The sequence below is a fragment of the Helianthus annuus genome, chromosome 2 (genome assembly GCF_002127325.2).
Source record: "Helianthus annuus cultivar XRQ/B chromosome 2, HanXRQr2.0-SUNRISE, whole genome shotgun sequence".
Taxonomy (NCBI): Eukaryota; Viridiplantae; Streptophyta; class Magnoliopsida; order Asterales; family Asteraceae; genus Helianthus; species Helianthus annuus.
This window is the reverse complement of record NC_035434.2, coordinates 63,743,403-63,767,114: the sequence shown is the minus strand read 5'-3', so window position 1 is coordinate 63,767,114 and position 23,712 is coordinate 63,743,403. Positions and strand designations below refer to the sequence as shown.

General features: G+C 36.7%; 1 protein-coding gene and 1 long non-coding RNA gene across 2 annotated transcripts; one reads left to right on the top strand and one right to left on the bottom strand.

Annotated features, from left to right (window-relative positions):
- The first annotated feature begins 2,844 nt into the window (after positions 1 to 2,844).
- Positions 2,845 to 5,333, top strand: LOC110917430. Its single transcript, XR_002580567.2, has 4 exons — positions 2,845 to 3,163; positions 3,688 to 3,742; positions 3,897 to 4,491; positions 5,106 to 5,333. It is a non-coding gene; the product is annotated as an uncharacterized LOC110917430 (long non-coding RNA).
- A 708-nt stretch (positions 5,334 to 6,041) lies between these two features.
- On the bottom strand, positions 6,042 to 8,584 carry LOC110917437 (cytochrome P450 71A1). Its single transcript, XM_022161993.2, has 2 exons — positions 7,621 to 8,584; positions 6,042 to 6,824 (listed from the first exon to the last, which is right to left on the bottom strand). The coding sequence occupies exons 1-2, from the start codon at positions 8,566 to 8,568 to the stop codon at positions 6,207 to 6,209; spliced, it is 1,566 nt and encodes a 521-aa protein (XP_022017685.2). The 5' UTR covers positions 8,569 to 8,584; the 3' UTR covers positions 6,042 to 6,206.
- Positions 8,585 to 23,712: the final 15,128 nt, after the last annotated feature.

The window sequence follows — 23,712 nt, the reverse complement described above, 5'->3', positions numbered from 1 at the left end:
AAAAACTTTTATAGTTTTGCTAAAAAAAAACTAAAACGAAGGGAAAAAACAAAATTTTAACTGAGAGCGAAATCATAATTTTAATTCAGGGATAAAATCGTAAATTAAATGGACCAATGGTGGAGTGCCAGTCAGCTGCCGGCATGACTGCAATTTTACACGGGGGCAAAATTGTAATTTAACCATGAAAACAAACAAAAACGATGGAGAAAATGTAAATTTAAGTTGAGGGCAAAATCGTAACATAGCTGTGAGAAAAAAACCTAATGGCAAATCTATAAATTTAAACTGGGCAAAATCGTAATTTTGCTCCGAGGGCAAAATTGAAATTTTTATCTGGGAGCAAAAGCCTTAATTTATTTTTAAGTGGGGTAAAAACGTAATTTTGAACTGATAGCAAAATCGTAATTTTAAGGGAAAAAACTAATTGCAAAAGTGTAAATTTAAACGGGGCAAACTCGTAATTTTGAACCGAAGGAAAAATTTAAAAATTTAGCTGGAGCAAAAACGTAAATTTATTTTTATATGAGGGTAAAAACATAATTTTAAACTGATGGCAAAATCGTAATTTTAAAGCGAGATAAAAGCATAAATTTGTTGGGCCAATGGGAGTGGCACTATTACGTTAGCCACCCATTTCAGCCAATAATTGGCCAACACTATTACTGCTAGGAGGAAAATCGTGTTTGATGATAGTTTATGTTCGTTGTGTGGAGAAACAGAAGAAACTACGGATCATTTATTCAAGGCGTGTTATATCGCCAATGGTGTTTGTGGAGGCATTGCTTCATGGTGCAGGATCTCGAGCTTGTTTTTGTTCTCGATTAGGGATATCTTGGGGATGAGCGATCAGGTTGATGGGTCAATAATAAGGAAAGAGGTGGTTTATGGGGTGCTTGTATTGACTTGTTGGCGTCTATGGAAAGCAAGGAATGTGAAAAAATTCAGTAATAAGGAGGTCAATGTGGTGAATATGGTGTCTGATATTAAAGCGTTGGGTTTTCTTTGGTATAGAAGTAGATTTAAAGAGGGTAAGGTAGATTGGAAAGAATGGAGCTCTTTTTGTATATGAATTGATGTCTTGTATTAGCTAGCAGGTATCTCTATCTTGGAGATGCTTTGTTTTGCTTCTCTTTAATGAAATTAACCTTTAAAAAAAAGATATTGAAAATGAAAATGGTCCAACCCAACATGATTACTTTAAGGGTATATGCATGCATTTCTTTTCACAGATCGATAACCAAATATATCCTTTGTATGAGCCCATAGGTTTGAACCAAAATATTGGTGACACTAGTAGGGGTGTTTGTTTTTTCTTCAAACATCTTCAAGGGAACTGTTGTTTGTAGGTGGGCAGATGTTTCCCTTGAAGATTGTTTGTTTGTTTTTTTTAAAACAGATCTGAAAATGACTTATTTCATCTTAAAACAAAAGCTATGAAACCTTCCTTCAAACATCTTCACACAACTCCTTCAAACATCCTGCCGCCGCCTCCGTCTGCCACCACCACCGCCCCTTCACCCACCACCGCTCCCTCTCCTTCCGCCCCCTCAACCACCACCACCGACTCCTCCGATGAACTCCACCGACTCCGCCTCCGTCTGCCACCACCACCGCCCCTTCACCCACCTCTGCCATCGCTGCCCTCCTCCTCCCCTGCCACGCCGCCGCTGCCCCTGGTATACTTTCTCATGTTATTGTGTGGGTGTTGCGTATTAAAAGCATAATATTTCTTTTTATTGTTTGATAATGTATTGATTATATGAATTTCAGAAGTATTATAATTTTTGAAAGTCTGCGAGAGGCATGTTTGGTTGCCTATGAACCAAAATGTTGTATTTTTTAAGGGTTTAACAACTTCAAAAGGCTAATTATGCAGGTTGTTCGATTTTATCCTGTTGAGGTTTTTTTTTTTTTTTTTTAAATTGACTGTTAATGGGTTTGAGTGGTGGTGCTGGTGGTTTGGGCAGTGTAATGGTGGTGGATGTGGAGGTGGTGGTTGTATTATGGTTTTTTTTATGTTATACAGACGATATCCAGTTTATAAAAAACAAACAGTATTATATTTTCAGCTTGCAGACATTCAGACCACATCTTAAGTTGCAGACATAAAATCAACTGAAATGAGACTGCAGACAATTTTTGTCTGAAAAAACAAACAACACCTAATTTTATGCTCTCACAACTTAGCTAATATAGGTTGGCTATTTTATTTATTTTTTCTTTTACCTCAATTGCACCATTTACGTTCCCTTTAAATACAAAAACATACGTAAGAAAGTACTATAATCTATTATAATATTGGTGCATTTATATTATAATCAATATAAAATAGAAACTTTGGATTTTAATAATCCAAACCATAACCCACTGACCGATAAAAAGTTCCGAGTGGTGAATCAATTGACTACAGGGAAAGATCTTGGATTCAAGTCCTCAGACGACAGAAATTAAAATAAATTTACCGTTAAAAAAATTGATTGACAGTAATACTAATGAATTATATAAAATACATAAAAAAGTGGTTTGGGCTCATTAATATACCATGTAGGTGATGGATCATATTTTGGTGAGAATCCAAAGAAACGGTTTAGTTTTTTTAGTTTTTTTTTTATTTTTTAAATAAAACAAATGTTAAAACCGATATTGTAACCAAGGGTGTAAACAAGTTTGAGAACAAAAATAAACTATGATAATCGAGTCTAAGCCAAATTTCACTTTTCGGTTTCGAGTAGGCTTGCGAGTCTAAGTAACCGCATTACAAAATTTATGTAGTCACTACAAGAAAAAAGAGCATTAGGGGCGACATCTTTAGGGGCGACATATAAAAAGTCGCCCCTAAAGGACGAATCCGTGTTTTAGCTTTGGACAACAAGTCATGGCCATAGATTAGGTAAATAATCCAATGGCTGATATTATTTTTCCCCAATCGCCCCTAATTGTGAGTTAAAACCCTTGGCGGGCTTGTTTCCCCCCATCAGACATTCTCCATTTCCCCTCCAAAGCAACACTTCCCCCTTCCCCCTCCAAACCCTACCTGCCACGCCACCAGTAGGAAGAATGCTGCCCTTCACGCTACTAGCAGCCTCTTGTTCCATCAATTTCTCAGCCTTTTGAAGCAATGTGCTGTTCAAATCGCAAGGTTTCTGTATGGTTTATGTAGGTAAGAACCCTAATCGCTTTAATCCTTAAGATTGATGTTCAAATCACAATTATTTAGTGTTTTTTGGTGTTCAAATCATATGTATTCCGTGTATTCTGTGTATTCTGTTGTTAAAATCACAATTAGGGGGGATGATCTTATGGTCTCGCTTTTCATTTGTTTTTTCAAAGTTACAGAGTGCCTCCACAAGCAAGCTTTTTTCAGTTGAGATATGACACCACATTTAAATTTTCTAGTTAGAGGATTAAAAAAATAAATATTTTATTGGTGTATTTGATTTTTTTTCAACCGTATCACATTATTTGATTTTTGTTATGAGTTTTTTCGGTCAATTTTAAATTCCTGTACATTAGAAAAAATAAGTGACTAAGAGTTAAAGGAAATTATATATGTCATCAAATTATTTTGTCAAATGCTTATTTTTTTTCAAACTCGTCATTATTTATGTCATTCTTTGATGTTAATTAGCTACTGTTGAGTTATTATATTACAGACTTCAATCTCATATTTTGTATTTGGATTAGTTTGAAGGCAGTCACCCACTCAAGGCCTCGAGCATTTGTCATGCACCACTAAAAGGTTAGTAAATCAAGTTCTTTCTTGCTCTCCATTTGCTCTGTACACATGTTTTGATTGCGTTATTTTTATCGCTTTAGATAGTGGTTAAATTTAGCATACTTACTCTAACATATCACTAACTGACTGTTTTCCCTGGTCTATTTGACCCATGTAGACTTGTCCATATTGTGCACCCATTGACGAAAAATCATGGATCCGCCACTGTTGCAAACCATGATCTCCTGATTCATTTTACATCATTATTGTTATTTATTTTGTTTAGATGGTCAGTATATTGAATTTTATCAGTACTTATACATCATTATTGCAAACCATGATCTCCTAATTCATTTCGTTTTGGTCGATTTTTCGGTTCGGTTTCGATTTTTTCATTTCTTTGTTTCGTTTTGGCCGATTTCGATTCGGTTTTTTTTTTGTTCCGTTTCGATCGGTTTTTCCAAACTGTTTTCGATCTTTTCAGTTTTTTTTTTCGTTTTGATTGTTTCGTTTCGGTTCATTTTTTGGTTTTTGGTTTCGTTTTGGTTAGTAAAAAGATAGAGTTTGAGTCCCAAAGTGAACCCAACATAGAAGACGAATTTGGAGAAGGTAGTTCGTCACAAGTGAATGAAGTTCAAGTATTTGAAAAGGTGTTTGGTGCTCGACGCGGGCATTATATAGGTATGGGGCGTAAACCTTCACTATCTAGATTCGCACCACCGAGTTGCGTTGGTCCTCATGAGAAGGAGCAAACACCTCCAGCACTTACAGAGGTAAAGTTGGATCAACCTTAATATGTTAAATGTTGGATTTCTTAAGTGTGTTACAGTCGTCCCTTTCATAACCCTAGGTGTCCCATCTTCTTAATATGCCTGTTAGATCTCTGTTTTATGCTTTTATTCTTTGTACATTTGGTTGTTTATGATACTGCTAGTGATTAACTAGTGGATCTGATTTGGTAAAATTTGGGTTTTTGTGTTTGTATTTGCTGGATCTTTGTTTCATGCTTTTGATAATGTTAATTAGGGTTTTATCTGCTTAGTTTGAATTCTTGTTTGATTATGTTTCAGGTTAATTTAGATGTAGGATGAATTGTTGCTTTGGTTTTAATATTATTAGGATTTTTGTATGCATTGCAAAGAAAAGATTTTTTACAAGTTTTTTGAAGTTGAAAGAGGTGAATACCTAGTTGAGGTTATCTAACAAAGATCCAGCAAATACAAACACAATTTTAATGTTTAATATCATCTATTTAGTACCGATTTGGTTAAAAGTTGGATGTCTTAAGTATGTTATAGTGGGCTCAGGTTTAATGACCCATTTGGTTAATGTTGTGCTTGGAAATATGTAGTTTGTTTGAACTTATAATCTATATTTTATTTTGTAGGATTTTCTTGATGGTTTGTTTGAAAACGAAAGTTTTTTAGAACGCCTCTCAAAATTCATGAACTCTAAGAAGGCTTCAAAGAATGGCAATGAAGACAACATGGATGAGGATCAAGAATGATGAAAAAAAGAAACTTGATGTTTATTATGTTTTATTTTAGACTTATAACTTAACTAGAAACGTGAAATGTGAAACGTGATGTTATTATGGCTTATTTTTGATTTGATATTGGTTTTATGTTTGGGTTAGAATGGCTGGGTATGTCTCGAAAAGAACAACAGGTTTTGGTATTTGAAAAAACGGCAAAAAAATAGAAAACAAAAAAATCTAGTTTTTCCAGGAATGGACTTTTAGAGGCAACAAAAGTCGTCCCTAAATGTATAAGCGTGAGGTCATATGCTGATGTCATCAATGAACTTTTAGGGTCGACAATTGTCGCCCCTAAAGATTCAACACCATTATCGACAACAATTGTCGTCCCCAAAGGTCAATAGTGACGAGGCATTAGGGTCGACATTTTAGCAGCGACATGTCGCCCCTAATACCTTTAGAGGCGATTTTCTGTATCAATAGGGGCGACAATTGTCGCCCCTAAATCTCTGATTTCTTGTAGTGAGTATAAATTTAATATATTAAATATGTATCAACATAATACTTATTATACATAATAAAGTTATTACAAAATTAACTAAATAATACGCAGTTACATACAAAAATTATAAACATGATAAGCTTACAAAAGTTAATTAATAAATAGTTAACGAGTCGATGGAAAATGACAAACAAGGCGAAATCAAGCTTCAAAAGTGAACTCGAAACGAGTCGAGCCTAAACTTGAATTCAAGCTCTCGTAAATTAAACAAGCCATGATCAAGCTTAGACGAGGCTCAACTTGTTCAGTAACCCTAATTAAAACTCATTCGTAATCACGGTAAATTTGTATAGAACAGAACAAATTATAATATTCAAAAGATATTATTTAATTATGTTGAGAGTTTTATGATTTATTGATCGTCTAATTATAGGACTAACAAAACGACTAAAAACACTATTAACTTGTCACAATCCACCATAACACATGATCAAAGCATCCAAACCTACTCAACTTCGGCACCCATGATCATATACTTTAGCAGCAAGTCGAAGATCATTCTTCTTACGCGCAACCGTACCTGGCGTCGTCAAAGTATCGATCTCACCCGTCCCCTCAGGCATTTCCCAGTCGAACGAGTAAACAAGGTTCGAAAGAGCGACCTCCACAGTCGCAGTTCCTAACGACATCCCTGGACACACCCTCCGACCCGACCCAAATGGGATCAACTCAAAATCAGTCCCTTTGTAATCAACACTACTACCCATAAACCTCTCTGGCTCAAACACTTCAGGTCTGTCCCAACATTGTGGATCACGGCCAACCGCCCACGCGTTCACATAAACTAGAGTCTTCTTAGGTATTTCGAATCCGTTTAGAACACATCGTTCTCGTGATTCGCGTGGGAGTAAAAGGGGCGCAATTGGATACAATCTAAGTGTCTCTTTGATCACTGCTTTTAGATAGTCGAGTTTATAAAGATCATCCTCGTGCACTTTTCCTTTGTTTCTGATCGCGTTTCTCACTTCTTGTTGAATTTTCTTTAAAGATTTAGGATTCTTCATCAGCAAAGTCATTGCCCACACCACTGTTGCAGCACTTGTTTCTGTTCCTCCCAACAAGATATTCTGCATTAATTATTCCAATACAGTTATATATACATACAGCATATAGTTAAGTTAGCCCGCTCCGCTTGCGGTATGCGCATATAATGTATATATGTGTGGGCCATCGGGGCGCAAAAGTGAAAGTATACTAATTTTAACGTTATTTTACTAATTTCGTGAAAATAACGTTAAAAGTTGAGGACGGTTAATCATGCATCATGTGGTGGCGTTGATAGCTGAAAGACAAAAGGGTACATGCACATCGGTCTTTGTCCCGATTGTTGAGTGTTATGTGCCATATGTCCAAGGCTTGATTCAAAACTACTATCGAGCCCGGGTGGGCTTGGGTACAAACGCCCAAGTCACCACCCCGGGTGGGCTTGGGTTTCACGTGGCCAGCTCTCATTAGCTGGGTTGGTTAGGCTATAGGTGGTTAGGCTTTTTTTTTTTTTTATATAATTTTGTGTGTATTTTTATAATAATTGAAAAAAAAATTATAACACGTGGCCAACCCACACGGGCTAGCCACGCCCCGCCATACCGACCCAACATGCAACTGACCAGCAATGCCCCTCGAGGTCCACGTATCAACCCATGCCCCAAACCCCCGCCCCACCATACCCTACACTCTAAGTAGGTGGTTTAGGATTCAGTTAAGAACTTTTGGACATTTTTTAACGTTGTACTTTTAGGCAGTTCGTTTACAGAGGTAACAACCTATTTGTATGTACAAGAACGTTTAAAAAATCCATTGACGTACTTAGCTGAATCGTAAACCATCTACTAATAGAAAAAAATCGGTTAATATATAGCTCACCATGAGTACAGCTTTGATGTGATCATAAGTGAGTTCGAATGAACAATCCGAATCTTGCTTGAGTTTAAGCAAGATATCAACCATATCTTCTTGCTTATTGTTCGGTTCATTTCGATTAACGTGTTCATCGATGAGTTCTTGATAGAACTCATCCATGTCTTTGAAATTCTTTTCGAGTCTAGCCATGCTTCCATTAAGTACATCAAGCAGCCACCCCATCAAAGGAAAATGATCTCTATAAAAGAAGGTAGCAAACATAGATTGACACTGACATAAAAGCTCATTAAACCGTGTCACTTGTTGTTCGTCATCGTACTCATTTAACCGGACTATCTGTGCTGTCCGGTCTGGTTCTGAAAACACTGGTTTTTTCCCAAATGCAACTCTGGAAATGATGTTACTCGTGAGAACCATCAGAATTTCACTCAAATTCACCAACTCTTTCTTCGCGATTCGAGTCTTAATCTTGTCGATCATGTCGAACACTTCTTCTTCGCGAACAGGTCGACATGAGTTCACATGTTTCATTGAAAACAAATGAAGGGTGCAAGTCTTTCTCATCTGTCTCCAATACTCATTGTATGGCGAAAACACTATGTCTTTATTATCATACGACAACTTCCGCTGGCCGGTTAACACAGGCCGGTTACAGAAGATCAAATCTTTGGTTTTCAACACTTCTTTCGCCATTTCAGCGGACGAAACAACGAGGGTTTGTACACAACCAAGACGCAAGGACATTAAGGGCCCATAACGTTTCGAAAGACGCCATAGGTAGTCTGCAAAGTTGGAGGTGTCAAGCTCGTGTAGGTTTCCGATTATTGGAAGTCCGGGAGGTCCTGGCGGTAGAGGGAGGAGAGTTTTCGACAAAGATCTTCTAAAGTTGTTGAGGAGGAAGAAGAGGAACATGGAGATAGCTAAGAGTATCATGATGTGAAATGAATCCATCGTTAATTCTGCAGATTGTGGATGAAGAACGAAAAACATAGGACTTCCTTTCATGTATTTATAGGTAAGTGACATAGTTAAAGTATCATTTTTTAATTTCATTTAAATTAAATTCTTTTATTAAAAATTATATAATAAAATAAAAATTACACAACTGAAACAAAAAAGAGTACATGATTAAAAAAATTTACGTTACTAAAATAAAAGATACATAATCTTAAAAATAAAATACATTAAAAACGACTTAAATTAAATAAATAGCACGTAACTAATATAAATAAATTATTTAATTAAAACAGATATCCCACTCATCATGGTTTCTCATATTGGTCACGCTGAAACGTGATTACGATGGGCCGCCTCAATCGTTTCATCCCCCATTAGCAACTACTAGTCATTCATCGCCTCGTTGAAGAGTACCTCAAATCTTTTAAACATTGCTTGGATCTCCCTAAACATGAATGAATATCATAAACCTTGCGCTGGGTTTCACCCACATGTTGACGGAATTGTGCAAAAACGGCGTTCCAAAATGACAATGGTATTTCTGGCGGCATTTGCTTGGCGATAGCCACAAACTCGTAGCCAAAACGATTTCCTTTTCTTCGGTCCAATGTCTTACAATTTGGGAATGAAAGATTAGAGAGTGAGTTATGTGAAAGACTTTAGGTGAGTTGTTACAATGTATATATAAAAATTGTAAGTTTTAAAATAGCTTTTATTTTTTTACCGCTGAGAAACGATTAAAAGGGTGGGTAACCCCCCCTCCCTTTGGCACCCCATGTTGGTGATTTAGGCGTTAACTAGGGATGAGCTCGGTCCTGAAAATACAGGTATCGAAAATCTCCAAAAATTGGTACCGTACTGTATCATACGGTTCGATACAGATATTTGAAGATAAAAACCGGTACCAAATACGCCAGAAGTCGACACCGAAAATGATCCGATTCGGGAAATTCAATACTGGTTCTGAATTGTTACCATTTGCTCATCCCTAGTGCTAACGTGGTGATGTGGTGGGGGGAGCTATGCCACATCGCATATCCTAAAAAATAATTAAAATATAAATTTCTCTCCGTTAGTTTCGAGAAGGATTTTTTCCTTAGCCAATACTTGTTTGTGTAGTATTATAATGCTAAGATCATGCATGAGCGAAACGTGGTTAGATAAGTCAGGCACCGCCACGTGTGAACAAAAGTATTACAACGTGTTGAGCTTGGGACCACCTTAAACAAAGGTTTGAAGCTTTGATATACATATACCATTGCATATTTCGAGATATGATCTTGTAATCTTGTAAGAGTTCTTGAAAGGTCGGAATGCATGAACTGACGTAATCGGATGAGTCGGTAACTTCAATCGAAATGGAGATGTCGTTCTTATATTCGTTTGAACAGAAATCAGACTGACAAAATGAAGAAAGATGCCCCACGTCTTTCAGCAAGCAAGAGATAGAAAGAATAATAGATAGAAAGAATATAAATTATTGTGTATTTTTTTTAAAAGTTTGTTATAGTAACGTCCGATTTACCGTATTTAATAATAGAATTGAGTAACATCAAATACAAATCACATTTGCTATACAAACTGTAATAACCAATTATAAAAAAAAAACTGTAATAACCAATTAAAAATGTCATGTGCCATCTAACCAATTATAGAAAATGGTAAAATAATAACCTAAAGAATATTAATTTTATTAAATTCCTTATAATTATACTAAAAATCAATTAATTTTTTATTTGGATCTTTCTTTTCTTTTTAATGTGCAAATATAGTTCTTCCTAAAGAAAAGTGCTAATATCATTCACATATGTGTTAAAATCAATTATCTTGATTAATTTTTAGTTGCTGATATGATTCAAAAGTGCTACTTTTATGTATGTATTTTAGTATGTGTTAATTTAAATTTTTTTTCTCACGGTTTGTAGAATAATTATGATCTGTACCATAAGCCAATTAAAAAGGTAAACTAAATGATTAATATTGTATCAAACTAATTTCCGACTTTGTTTTATAAGTAATATACTTGAAAATATAGGCAAACATACCCAAATATAACAAGAATTGTTTCAAAATTAATACTTTTCTAAGACCAATATAGGTTGGGGTTTTTTAGTTTTGGCATTTTCTGTTTTAGGTGTTGATTGTTGAATCTGTAAAAAATAATTATTGTAAAAGTCAAAACAATATGATCAAAAAATAAACAAGTCATGATGTTTATCTTCTTCCAAAGATAGTGAATGTTGAACACTAACATCTATTTGAAGAACTTAAAGATCTGTTGAAGACATGAAAGCACTGTTAAAGAAGAAGAAAAGTTTGTTCAAGGCCAAAGCCTTGTTGAAGGTTAAAGCACTGATGAAGATGACCAAATATCTGTTTAGGCCTGAACCAGTGGCGGAGTTTAACCAAAAGTTTTGAGGGGGCGTAAAGTCATAGGACCCAAATTTTTTTTCCTATCGTTATGTTTCGGGTCAGGTCGGCTATTCGATTCAGGTTCGAATAATATATATATATATATATATATATATATATATATATATATATATATATATATATATAGATTAATGGAACTTGGAAGAAGAACTACAACTCACCTCGACGACCTTCAGATTTAAAGTGGTAACAAACTTTACTTTACTTTGATTTATATTATATTCTATAAATATTAAGGCACAATTAGGGGGATGATCCTATATAATTTTAAAATTTTTGAACAAAAATTGGAAATTATACACCTCTAAGCGAAACATTGGAGGGGGCGGGTGCACCCCCCAGTACCTACTAACCTGCGCCCCTAACCTGAACAGATGTTCGGAATCAACAAACATAGGTTTAAAGAACAGAGGTCAATCAATATAACAATTGTCTGTATAACAGTGTTTGCTTGTCTGTCGTAGAACAGATGTTAGGTTCTATCAGATGTTTCTAACATCTATGGAATCTAATCTGTTAGGAATGATAGATGTCGCTATTAGGGTAATATCAGCCCTGATTGCTAACAGATGTTTGTACTTCCTATAAATTGATCTCACCTCTTAGATATCTAATTATCACCTTTTATCCTTTTGTTCGAACAGAAAGTTATATGTTCAGGCTGAGGGGAAGTGAAAGTCATAATTATAATATTGTAATCTTTTGATTATGAATTGAAAACGTTATGATAACTTTATAGATTTTTGTTTGTATTTAATTTCGCCGCATTCATTATTTGTATTTATACTTCATTCATTTTCACTATTCCATTACAAAACAAACATAAATTAGAAACTCAGAACCTAACAATTGGTATCAGAGCTTTGTCACATTAAACTAGATTTCACAATCCGTCTAATACAAAAAGACTAGCTCATATAATCGATAACCAACTATTTCTTTATCGAATTACTAAGTCAAAGTATCAAATCACAAAGTTTTTGAGCGATACTCTGATTTTCAAAAAGATCAAAAGGATGTCACAAAACAATCACGATCCCCCACAACACTAGTTTCAGTAATAGCCTCTGATTCTTGTTAGATCAGAATACAATATCTGGCAATGTCGAATGCCCATGTACTAGCTCAACAGTATACAGGATGTTGTAAGTCCGTTATATTAAGACCACATGTTCCAATAGTACCAAGTACCGAAGATCCTAGAGTTCAAGAGTTAAAGAAACCAGAAAACTACTCCGAGTAGGATTATCAAAAGTTTGAGTTAGATGCAAAAGCATTCGGTATTATTGTTAGGGCACCACCAAACGAAATCTACGCCGGCCTATTACACTGTAATAGTTCAAAAGAGTTGTGGGATGCTTTTAAAAGAAAAATTCGGTAGAACAGAGGATGTGATTAAATAGACGCATGTAACTCTCAAACAACAATATGAGACCATCAATCATGAGGAAAATAAACTCAAAGAAGAAATGACTGATGGTGAAGATCATAGATTGTTGATGTTGAGGGTGCAATCAATCTATTATAAACATTTGTTAGTAAAAAGGTTGATGAAGAAGGTGTAAAAGACCATGATCACTGGAATTCCACTGAATGTGATTCTGATTGTGCTTTAATAGATGCCTGTGAGTTCAGGAACGAATCGTTATGATCGCAAGCTGTTAGTACAATAACGTCTGTAGCTTCCGTCAGCACGTAGTCATGTTTTGTATGTTTGTGAATAGTTTATGTTTGTATGTATTGTATGTATAGCAAGTCAGGATATGGCGCGTTTTTGTTAAGTGCTGACTTGTGTTGACTATGCCAGCCGATCGGCTAGCACAACCGATCGGACAGCCCAACCGATCGGACAGGCTGTTCGATCGGTCAGCAATGTCAGTCGATCGGCTAGCCCAGCCGATCGGCCAGCACTCACTCTATCCTGACTGTGCCTATAAATAGCTGTCCGAACAGCTCATTTGTAACTTTTGATACTTTCAGTCTCTGGCAAACTCATGTCCGTCTGAACTTTCTAAGGAGCTTGTATACTTTCATATTCAATCAATGGAAGATCAGACAGTAATTCAGAGTTGAATTTGTTCTCGTATATCTGTTGTGTGATTCAATGAATTCCGCGCATTAATCATATCCGATTCAACTAAGTTTCCACAGAAGAGATCCTATCCAAGGGACCAACAAGTGGTATCAGAGCATCAGGGAGCTGAATCGAGATCTACGAAGACGAATTCACCGGAATTCGAGCTGTGTTTGTTGATTCGAAGACAAATTTCACCGGAGATTTGTCATTTCTGTTGATTCGACTCAAATTTCACCAGAAATTTGACAGATTCTTCTACTTTCTACTCAGGTCTAGCTTTATTTTTCATTTTGTCACCATAAATCCGGAAAAACTTAAAATTGAGAGTGATTTTACGGTTAAAATTTGATAAATCTGCTATTGATCGATTCGCAATCATCAGAAGTATAATCCTTCAAATTTTCATAACAAAATTCGTCCAAAAACTTGCTCAAATTTATCAAAAACTATGAAAAACTGTTCTTGGTTGCTGATGTCAGCCGTTCGGACGACCTAGCTGTTCTTAGATTTGCTGACATCATCAACTTGTTTGTATAACCGCTCGGACAATTTCAGTTAGATTGCATTCAGAAAGTGTTACTGACATCATCAGTGTTAGCCGATCGAACAAGTTGATCCATCAGACAGCATTGTTGATATTTGATATCTTTTGCTTACGTCATATTTGATTGCTGTTACAGTCATTCATTTGACATCCAATCGAACAGGTCATTCGATCGAACAAGCCGATCGATCGGACAAGCTAACCGATTGAGTGTATACCATTCGATCGAACAAGTCATTCGATCCAAGTGCATTTGTGTTAGATTTTTGAAAATCACAAAAAATTTTCTAAGTGTTTGATAAATTGTTTCAGGTACTTAAAAATGGATGAATTCATGAATCCTTTTAGTGACATGTATGCATTCGCTGGAAACTCTCGAGATGATACGTCAAACTAAACTAATGAAAACTCTCCTAGCACGAAGAAAACTTTATCCGATGCCTTAAGTGTGGAAAGCGCGTATGGTACATATAATAAACCACCAAAGCTGATGGAGATCGAAGAGTATAACAGGTGGGCCAAAAGATTTGATGAATGGTTAAAGGCTTTTGCATACCCGAGCTGGAAAAGTTTAAAGAACGGCTTCAACAATGGAAGAGTAGATTGTGAAAATTTGACAGAAAGTGAAGACATAGAAAATTTTGTGGCTGAGCAGAAGTGCATAGCATTGATACATCAGTCAGTGAGAGAAGACATAATCTCATTGATTGAATACACTAACGCAAAAGATCTTTGGGAAAAATTAAGAAAAGAGTTTGATTTTTCGGATATTTGAAAAATGAGTCTGTTTCTAAAATGATTGAACGTTTTGGGCATCTAAAGCTGGAGTTGGCAAGATATGGAGTCATATATTCACAAGAAGAGCTAGTTGACAAGTTGTTTGACTCTTTGCCAGATGACATGGACTGGCAATACTTTGCATTGATGATCAAGAATACAATCAAGTCAGAAGAGCTAACGCTTGATTTGCTGATTGAAAGACTAGAGAGTCATGAACTGGAGATAAAGAAAACAAATAAAGTCAATCATTCTTTATATCAGCAAAATGTGGAACTGTATTATCCAAAGAGCATGATTCCAAAAACCGTGTCTCCCAAAACAGCCTTCACAGCAGAAAGTTCACAACCAACGAATCAAGAAAGCTTAAACAATGGTTTTCATGGAGGAATGTCATCCAATGCTTCAAGCCAAGGATCTTTTAGTACTTCAAGTCAACAGCATTCAGCACCAAAGAATGTATTTCAATGCAACATCGCTGTGGATTTGAAAAATGGTCAAAATTTCAGTGAGGAGTCAGCAAAGCAACATATGGTCTTCTTAGCTTTAGTGCTAGAATCATATGAAAGCCTTGTGGCTGGAAAGATAGGCAACACCAACCTTACAAAAGAAGACTATGATCAAATCGATCCGGAGGAGATGGAATTGATCGATATAAGGTGGTGTATGGCCAGTGCTGTAAGAAGAGCTCAACGTTTCATGGAGATAACTGGAAGGAAGTCTATTGGTGGACCTTCTACCAAGTTGGGTTTTGACAAATCAAAGGTGACATGTTTCAAATGTAAACAGAAAGGTCACTTTAAACGCGAGTGCAGAAACGATTATGCTGACGATTCTGCTAATCCGTTCCGAGAAGATTACTACAAGAAAGCAATCTATCATCAGAATAAATCGGAACCTCCCAGGATGAAGCAGATTGAAGACAAAGAGAAGTCTAGAGCTCTTGCAGTCATTCATGACAATGAAGGATATGACTGGAGTGAGCTATTGCCTGAGGAAGACGCAATTGGTTATGCGTTTGCAGCAACAAAGATTGTTCCGTTTAAAGACAACAGAACAGAAGAAGAAAAGTTTGTGAACAGAAGAATGAAAGCCCAAACAAGAATGAGCAGAATCTACAACACTTATAAAGAAGCCAAAAGAGCAAAGAGATGGGATGCCGACAGAGAATGCTACCTTGATCCACAAGGAAATATCGCAGTTGATCCTGATTCCATTAGTGTTGATGCACTCATTCAGCAATTTGCTGAAGAAGAAGAAGCCAGACGGAAAGAATGGTGGGGAGGCGGTAAAGAGAAAGTGGAAGAGAAAGAAGAAAAAGAGAAAGAGGCAGAAAAGAAACAGCAAACAAAGAAGATTGATGATGCGTTGATAGATACATCACAGGAGCTCATAGCTGAGAACCTGATGAAGATGGCTGACAGAGTTCTTGCTGCAAAGGAACTGGAGGTAGTTTATAGTTCTGGAACTGAGTCAAAAAGCCAGGTCAGTCAGATTGATACAAATCAAGTGTCAGGTAAGAAAATTAAAATTGAAAGTGACTGCAAGAATTGCATGAAAAACTCCAAAGATTGTAGTACTATTGCTTACCTTAACAACAAAAAGGTTGAAGATCTGACAAAAAGAGTCAGAGAGGTTGAAGATTAGATCTTAAACCGGGATAAAATGTTGAAAGCTTCAAACGATCGAGCAAAAGAGTTAACTGAAAAAAATTGAAAATGATAAAAGTGACATAGAAAGAACTAGGAAAGAAAATGAAAAACTATTTCATGAAAATCGTCACATCATCGAAAATTTTGAGAAGCTTAAACGAACGGTTAAAGATTCTGATGAACGGAATGGTAAAACAACAAAAGAAAATCTTCAACTGTCGGGAGTGCTTAGGGTGAAAGAAGAGTTAATTAATCAACAGTTGGATGAAATTGCTAAATTGAAGCTTTAGTTCCAAGAAGCAAAAATTGGAAATGAACGCATTCAATTGAAATTAACCAGCTACAACTCCACAAGCTTTGTTTTGCAACACATTGTTCCCAAACCCATCAGGAAAAACAAAGCAAGCGAAGATGTATGTTCAGATGGAACAGGGTGGGGTATCATCAAGTTCCACCACCAGTTTTAAACAATTATTCAAAGAAAAAGTCCGGGCTGGTTAATGGTGAAGAAGATTTAAATGAAATAAAACTTCCAGAGTCAATTGATATCACATTTTCGTCATCATCATCTGATGATAGTGTTCAGACTGATATTGTTAAAAGCATGGCTGAAAGTGTTTTGGAGTCTGATTCAAATGAAGATGATGAGTGTTTCTTGAATAATTACATTCCGAAACTCAAAACCAAAAACAACTTAAATGACGAACCTAATCTTGTCGTGTACAAGATGTTGGGATCGGATAAGCTGTATTCGGATTCCGAGTTTCCACTGGAGAATGTAAATGTTGATAAATTGACAAATGTGTTCAAATTGACAGAAATTAATCTGTCTGAGGTGAAAAGCTTGAAAAAGACAAAGAGGCAAAAGAATTTTGAAAAAGATAAAAATTACTACAAAAAGCCTGTTATATCACCAAGTTCTCGTAACAATTATCAAAACAAATGGTCAGGTGGTTATGATGGTGGTAAGAATTATCAAAAGAAAAATGTTCAAAACAAAAGGTTTGTGGAGAAAAAGGTGTTTGTAAATGGTTCAAGTTCATTTTCTGAAGAAGAATCTAAAGTTTTTCAAAAATCAAATGAAGAGTTTTTCGAAAAGAAGGCGTCACAGTCTCAGTCTGAGGATTCAAGTCGGGTTGTTGACTCCCTCACATGCTTTAAATGCAATCAAGTTGGACATATTGCACGAAAGTGTACCAACTTGAAATCCAAGACTGAAGTTGTGACAAGTCCAAGAAAGAAAGATGATGTGAAAGGGAAAGCACCAATGTTTGTTGAGAAAAATGTTTTGAAAAATGAAAACACTAAATTCAAAACTGAACCTACTAAAAATGTGGTAACTAAAAACGACAGATTTTACAAAAGAGTTGCCTCATCTCAACAAACTTGGAAGCCAAAAGGTGTTGAGCAGAAAGAAAGTTCTCTAAAACCAAAGGTTTCTGAGAACGAAAACTCATCATCTTCAACCAAGAAGATGTATGTGCCTTTGGATTTGTTTGAGAAACTTCAGAAACAAAAGTCGACTTCTAAAAAGAAGTATGTGGTGAAGAAAGACCAATCATCTGGTCAACCTCCGAAAAAGGATGTGTCTTTATATAAAGAGGTTGAGATTGGGTCTGGGAAGAGCTTGAAGATAAATGACAAAAATTTTCCACCACTTTACACAAAAACAACTCACATCAAGGTCAAGTTACCCAAGTCAAAGGAGGCTTGGGTAGCATCAAAATCTAATTAAATACATTTGATATGTGCAGGGGCTTCCAAGATCCGTTTCACGTTGGATTATGGATAGTGGAGCTTTTCGGCACATGACAGGAAAGACAGCGTTGCTGTACGATGTGAAGAATATCAATGGAGGTTATGTTGGATTCGCGGGTAATCAAGGTGGTAGGATTATTGGTGAAGGAACGCTATCTAATGGGATTGTGACGTTTGAAAGAGTTAACTACATTGTTGAGCTGGAGAATTCTACTGAGTATCTCGCAGATTTGTGACAGGATGAATACTACTCACTTCACTGACAAAGAATGCTTGATCTTGAAGCCAGGATTCATTGTCCCTGAGGAATGGATCATCATGAGGGCACCAAGAGTCAATGATCTGTACGTGTTGGATATGAGTGTAGCAACGACAACCACGAGTCAGGCTCATTGTTTTGTGTCTAGAGCAACTGAGAAAGAATCAAGATTGTGGCACCGCAAGATGGGGCATATACATCTGAGAAAAATGAATCACTTGGTGCACAATGATTTGGTTACAGGAGTTCACATCAAAGGTTTTCATCTGGAAGGGGAATGCATTAGCTGTGTTAAAGGCAAGCAGAAGAAAAAGTCACACCCCAAAAAGCAAGTCAATTCAGTCTCAAGACCACTGGAAAGACTTCACATGGATTTGTTTGGTCCTGTGAATGTCAAAAGCATTATAGGAGATTACTATTGTTTGGTCGTTACTGATGATTATTCCAGATTTTCCTGGGTATCATTCTTGAAGACGAAAGATGAAACATTTGATAGTCTGATGGCGTTGTTCAGAAAAATTGAGAATTTGTACCAGAGACGTATCCGAAGAATTAGAAGTGATAATGGTACTGAATTCAAGAACAACAAGATGGAAGAATTTTGTGAAAAACGAGGTATATTGCATGAGTTTAGTGCTCCGTACACCCCGCAGCAGAATGGAGTTGCAGAACGCAAAAACAGGACACTAATCGAAACGGCACGAATTATGCTTACTGATTCAAAGCTTCCGATAAATTTTTGGGCAAAAGCTGTTTCCGTCGCATGCTATACGCTCAACAGAGTTCTCACTGTCAAGAAATTTAACAAAACATGCTTTGAGTTGATCAATAACCGCAAGCCTAATTTGAAGTATCTTGAACCGTTCGGGTCACCCTGTACGGTAATCGAACCTTTTGGAAAGTTTGGTTCGAAGTGCATTGAGGGTATATTTGTTGGTTATGCAAGTCCTATGCGACGTGTCTTCGTTCCAAGTGAGAAGCGGATTATTGAAGCTGCAAATGTTGAATGTCAAGGTCATACGATGCCGCCACAGAACCCTGGAGATTCATGGCGTTATCATTACGACACTTTGTGGGATTCGTTTGATGTGATGGAAGAACCTGAAGAGGAAGAAGATTTCTTTGACGAATTGGATATTCTTAGAGATTATGATTCATCAGAAGAAAGATTTCTAGCTAAGTATTCTAGGCGATCACAGCAAACTTCAAATGACGATGAAGCAGGTCCTAGTAATGCTGGAGAAAATGATGATATTCCACAAACTTCTTCAGAACAAACTCCCGATAATCAGACGACAACAAATGAAGATTTAACACCTGATATCGGTCCAACATTTGATCATAGTGATTCAGAGTTTGAGGGGGAGCAGATCCAGATTTTAGATCAAGCAAATCGTATCAGTGAACAAGGTGCAAACCAAAATGTTACTAATCTGGAAGGCAATGTAGATGTTTCGAGTGAAGTAATGCCAAGAACTCTTTCATATCATCCAGAGGAGTTGATCATTGGAGAGCTGCAATCAGGCGTTCGCACCAGACATCAAATTGACCAAGGGCTTACAAGTTTTTATTCTACAGTAGCACCTTTACAAACTGAATTTTCATTGAGTTGTTTTATTTCGCAGATCGAACCACGAACTTACAAAGAGGCGCTTACTGAAGATTCCTGGGTCAATGCGATGCAAGATGAGTTGAACCAGTTTGAAAAATTGGGTGTCTGGAAACTGGTGGATCTGCCTGATGGTCACAGGAAAATCAACACCAAATGGGTGTTCAAGTGTAAGAGAGACGACAGTGGAGTTGTTGTGCGAAACAAAGCTCGACTCGTTGTTCAGGGCTTTAGTCAACAGGAGGGAATCAATTTTACTAAAGTGTACGCTCCTGTGGCACAACTAGAAGCAATCAGAATTTTCCTGGAATTTGCATCTTGGAAAAACTTCAAAGTATATCAACTAGATGTGAAATCGGCATTTCTCTATGGGAAGGTTAAAGAGGAGGTATATGTCGGACAGCCACCGGACTTTACCGACCCAATCCACAAGAACAAGGTTTATTTGCTGGACAAAGCACTGTATGGCTTACACCAGGCCCCGAGAGCTTGGTACAAGACATTGTCTCAACACCTTCTAGCCAACAGGTTCATTCGTGGAAAAGTGGATGCCACTCCCTTCACCAAAGAGGTTGACGGACATCTGTTGATAGTTCAAATTTATGTGGATGACATAATCTTTGGGTCAATGAATGAGAACTTGTGCAAAGATCTTGAACAAGTTATGAAGCAAAAATTCGAAATGTCATCAATGGGGGAAATGAAGTTCTTCTTGGGACTCCAAGTTGATCAACTAACTGAGGGAATTTTCATTCACCAGACGAAGTACGTCCATGATATTCTAGAAAAATTCGGGATGTCAAGTTCTACTCCTACTGCAACCCCATTAGCAACAAATCATGGGATTCACCCAGATCTCACCGGAGACAGGGCAGATGAAACGCTTTATCGTTCCATGATCGGTTCATTGATGTACTTAACTGCTTCAAGACCCGATATTATGTATCCAACGTGCCTTGCAGCAAGATTTCATTCTAACCCGAGAGCTTCGCACATGGTGGTTGCGAAGAGGATATTACGCTACCTGAAGGGAACTCCATCGTTGGGGTTGTGGTATCCTAGAAGAGGCGACTTTACACTCGAAGGGTATTCCGACTCGGATTTCGGATACTGTAAAGTCAATGCAAAATCAACAACTGCAGGATGCTAGTTCTTTGGACCTCGCTTGGTTACCTGGCAGTGTAAGAAACAAACGTCTGTGGCGCTATCCACATGTGAAGCGGAGTACGTGTCTGCTAGCAGTTGCTGCTCTCAGATCCTGTGGATACAGCAACAGATGCGTGACTACGGTTTGCAGTTTCTTAATACACCTCTTTTTGTTGATAATGAGGCCACAATTAATATAACAAAGAATCCAGTCCATCACGCTAAAACCAAACATATAGAAATTCGTCATCACTTTATTCGCCATTGTTTCGAGAAAAAGTTGATACGAATTGAGAAAATCTACACTGACGAGCAAAAGGCTGATTTACATACCAAAGCATTTGATAAAACACGTTTTAAATATCTTTTAAAACTGAATGGTATAATGCTTTTATCAGTGTCAGATGGAATCATTGGCGTTGATGAGGATACCACTGTAGATGATGTTGAAAAACAATCTGCAATGGTTTGTCGATTTTTTACCTGTTTTGGTCTTTAGGAGGAGATAGGTATATGTGTATATACTTTCAGAAAATCCAAAAACAATAAAAAATTGAAAAACCCAAAAACATGAGAAAATTCAAAAATCCAAAAACAGTAGAAAATTGAAAAAGGGGTTGTGTAAAAAGGGAAAATGATGGTACATCAGCTAGACAGTTACGGTATGCTAAAGATTTGGAAAGATTTAAAATGGATTAAACAGTCTCACTAATGATGTGTCGATAGGTTTTTACACATTTAGTAGATTTGTTCGGGATAAAAACCTAAAATTGCAAACTTACGTATTTTGTGGGGAACACTACTTGGATATATAGGTAACCCCTGAAATCTCGTTTGAAAGGTCCCTTATTCTGGGGTATTATTCTGGGACTTCTGCTGTCTGGAAGTTATGACCTAGTCCCCGAATAATACTTTTCGCATTGCTTGAAATATAGCACCACCCTCAGCATAAAAAACAATGAAACATTGCAAAATGCTAATCGTGTGCTGTTGAAACAAAAAGATCCTCTAAAGGGGACACACCGAAAAGTCGAAGCCGTCATCTCTTTGCGTATACAGAAGTATCGACCTGAGCTCTCACGACCCTCGCATTTAATCCCTTACAGATATCATCTGTGGTATACTCACCTGTAAAACTGAATATTGGGATCTGGATACGGGAATATATTCAAGAGGTGGGACACATGAATGAGTTAAGTTCTTAAGACATCTAAATCGTATCCTGAATAAATTGAAATTTGTGTGAAAATTTAAAGTGGATCAGTATATCGACAATCTATGTGAATTGTTTAATTCTGAGTATGAATTAAGCTTAACGGTACTTGTAACTTGTCGGCAGCTGATATGATTCCCTAACACGCTCACCAAAAATATGTTTGTAAATAGTTTACTCTCATTACATTCTGTATTTTAGTTTCTGATCATTCATTTCTAGTTTAGATTGTACATTTGAAAATCCAAAAAGATTTTTCTTTTTCTGCTTTAGTTTAAGACAAACCAAAGCAGAGAGTTGATCTTCAGATTCGCAGTCTGATGCAGATGCAGGAAGTTGTTCTAACCTGAAAATGAGTTGGGAGCTAATCTTGAAAAAAACAGAGAAAATGAAAAGTTCATGCAAGTTCATTAATTTGAAACTTGTAAATTTTCAAGAAAAAGAATGATCAAAATATCAGTATGTTTTGTCTCGGATCAACCAAGGTCATTAAGTTGAACTTGGTAGGCAAATTAAGTACCTAGGGTCATTAATTTGAACCTAGATACTTAAGTGGATTTCTCAAACACCGATAAAGTCAAAAGGTCAAAAAGTCATAGATGTTGATTGTCAAAGGATCACTTGGATCGGACAAGCTGTCCGATCGGCCAGCATTGCCAGCCGATCGAACAGCCTAGCCGAGTCAAGGAGGCCTATAAATAGCTGGTTAGAGTTCAATCAGACGGTTAACCTGTTCGATCGGCTAACTTATTCTCTCTCAAAACTTTTCACTGTTTTTCTTGATTCTTGATTCTCTTTGCAATTATTTCATTGGATTGTTGGTTTGCTCATCATTCTCAATGGCAAAGGTATGTTTTCTCATCCAAATCTGATCAATTTCACCATGTTCTTCGTGTTCTTCACTGTCGGTTCATTGATCTTAGATTTAAGAAAATTTAGGAAGTTTTGATGAATTTCAAGTATAGGGTTTTGTTCGGAATGATTAGATCTACAAGTTTACCGGTGCAATATGTGTAAAATCATGCTTAAACTTGATAAATCTAGGATTATGTGTGTTCTGCAGTCGGCAAGCTTATAGTGAAATTAGACACTGTTTAGGATGAATTAGACAAAGATGAACATAGGGTTTTGATCGCGACAACATTAGGAACCTGGATCTGTGCTTAATTTGTGATATTTTACATAAATTTTTTTTAATCATCTGTGTGTTCATGACTGTTCTTAAATGAAGATGCCAGCCGATCGGCTAGTCCAGCCGATCGGACAGCAATCATAGGGTGCTTACTTGTGTTGTTGCATAAGGGAAGAGGAAAGGACACAGATAAAGGCCACAATGTTTATTGTGTAATTGATTCTAATAACACAAAAGGTACGGTGGTTGAAAAGATGGCCAAATTTTTGAGAAAAAGCAGAGTAGCCAAAGCTATATCAGATAAAACAGTTATTTACGAATCTCATGTTAGAGCTTTCTGGAACACAGCAAGATATGAGGAATCAGACAAGATGATACATGCAGTCTTGAGAAAGAAGGACCAAAAAGGAAAAGACATAGATGTAGAATTCAAGTTTGATATTGGAGATTTAAGGAGAGTTTTAGACTTGAAAGATTCTGACAGTGATCCAATAATCATGTCTGAACGTCTTGCTAAAGGTTTGTGGTGCAGAATGGG

Excerpts from the sequence above, each read along its gene's own strand:
- LOC110917437 (XM_022161993.2), bottom strand. The coding sequence starts at position 8,568 with ATGGATTCATTTCACATCATGATACTCTTAGCTATCTCCATGTTCCTC. Across the intron at positions 6,825-7,620 it reads ACATCAAAGCTGTACTCATG|AATATCTTGTTGGGAGGAAC; the intron begins GTGAGCTATATA and ends TAATTAATGCAG.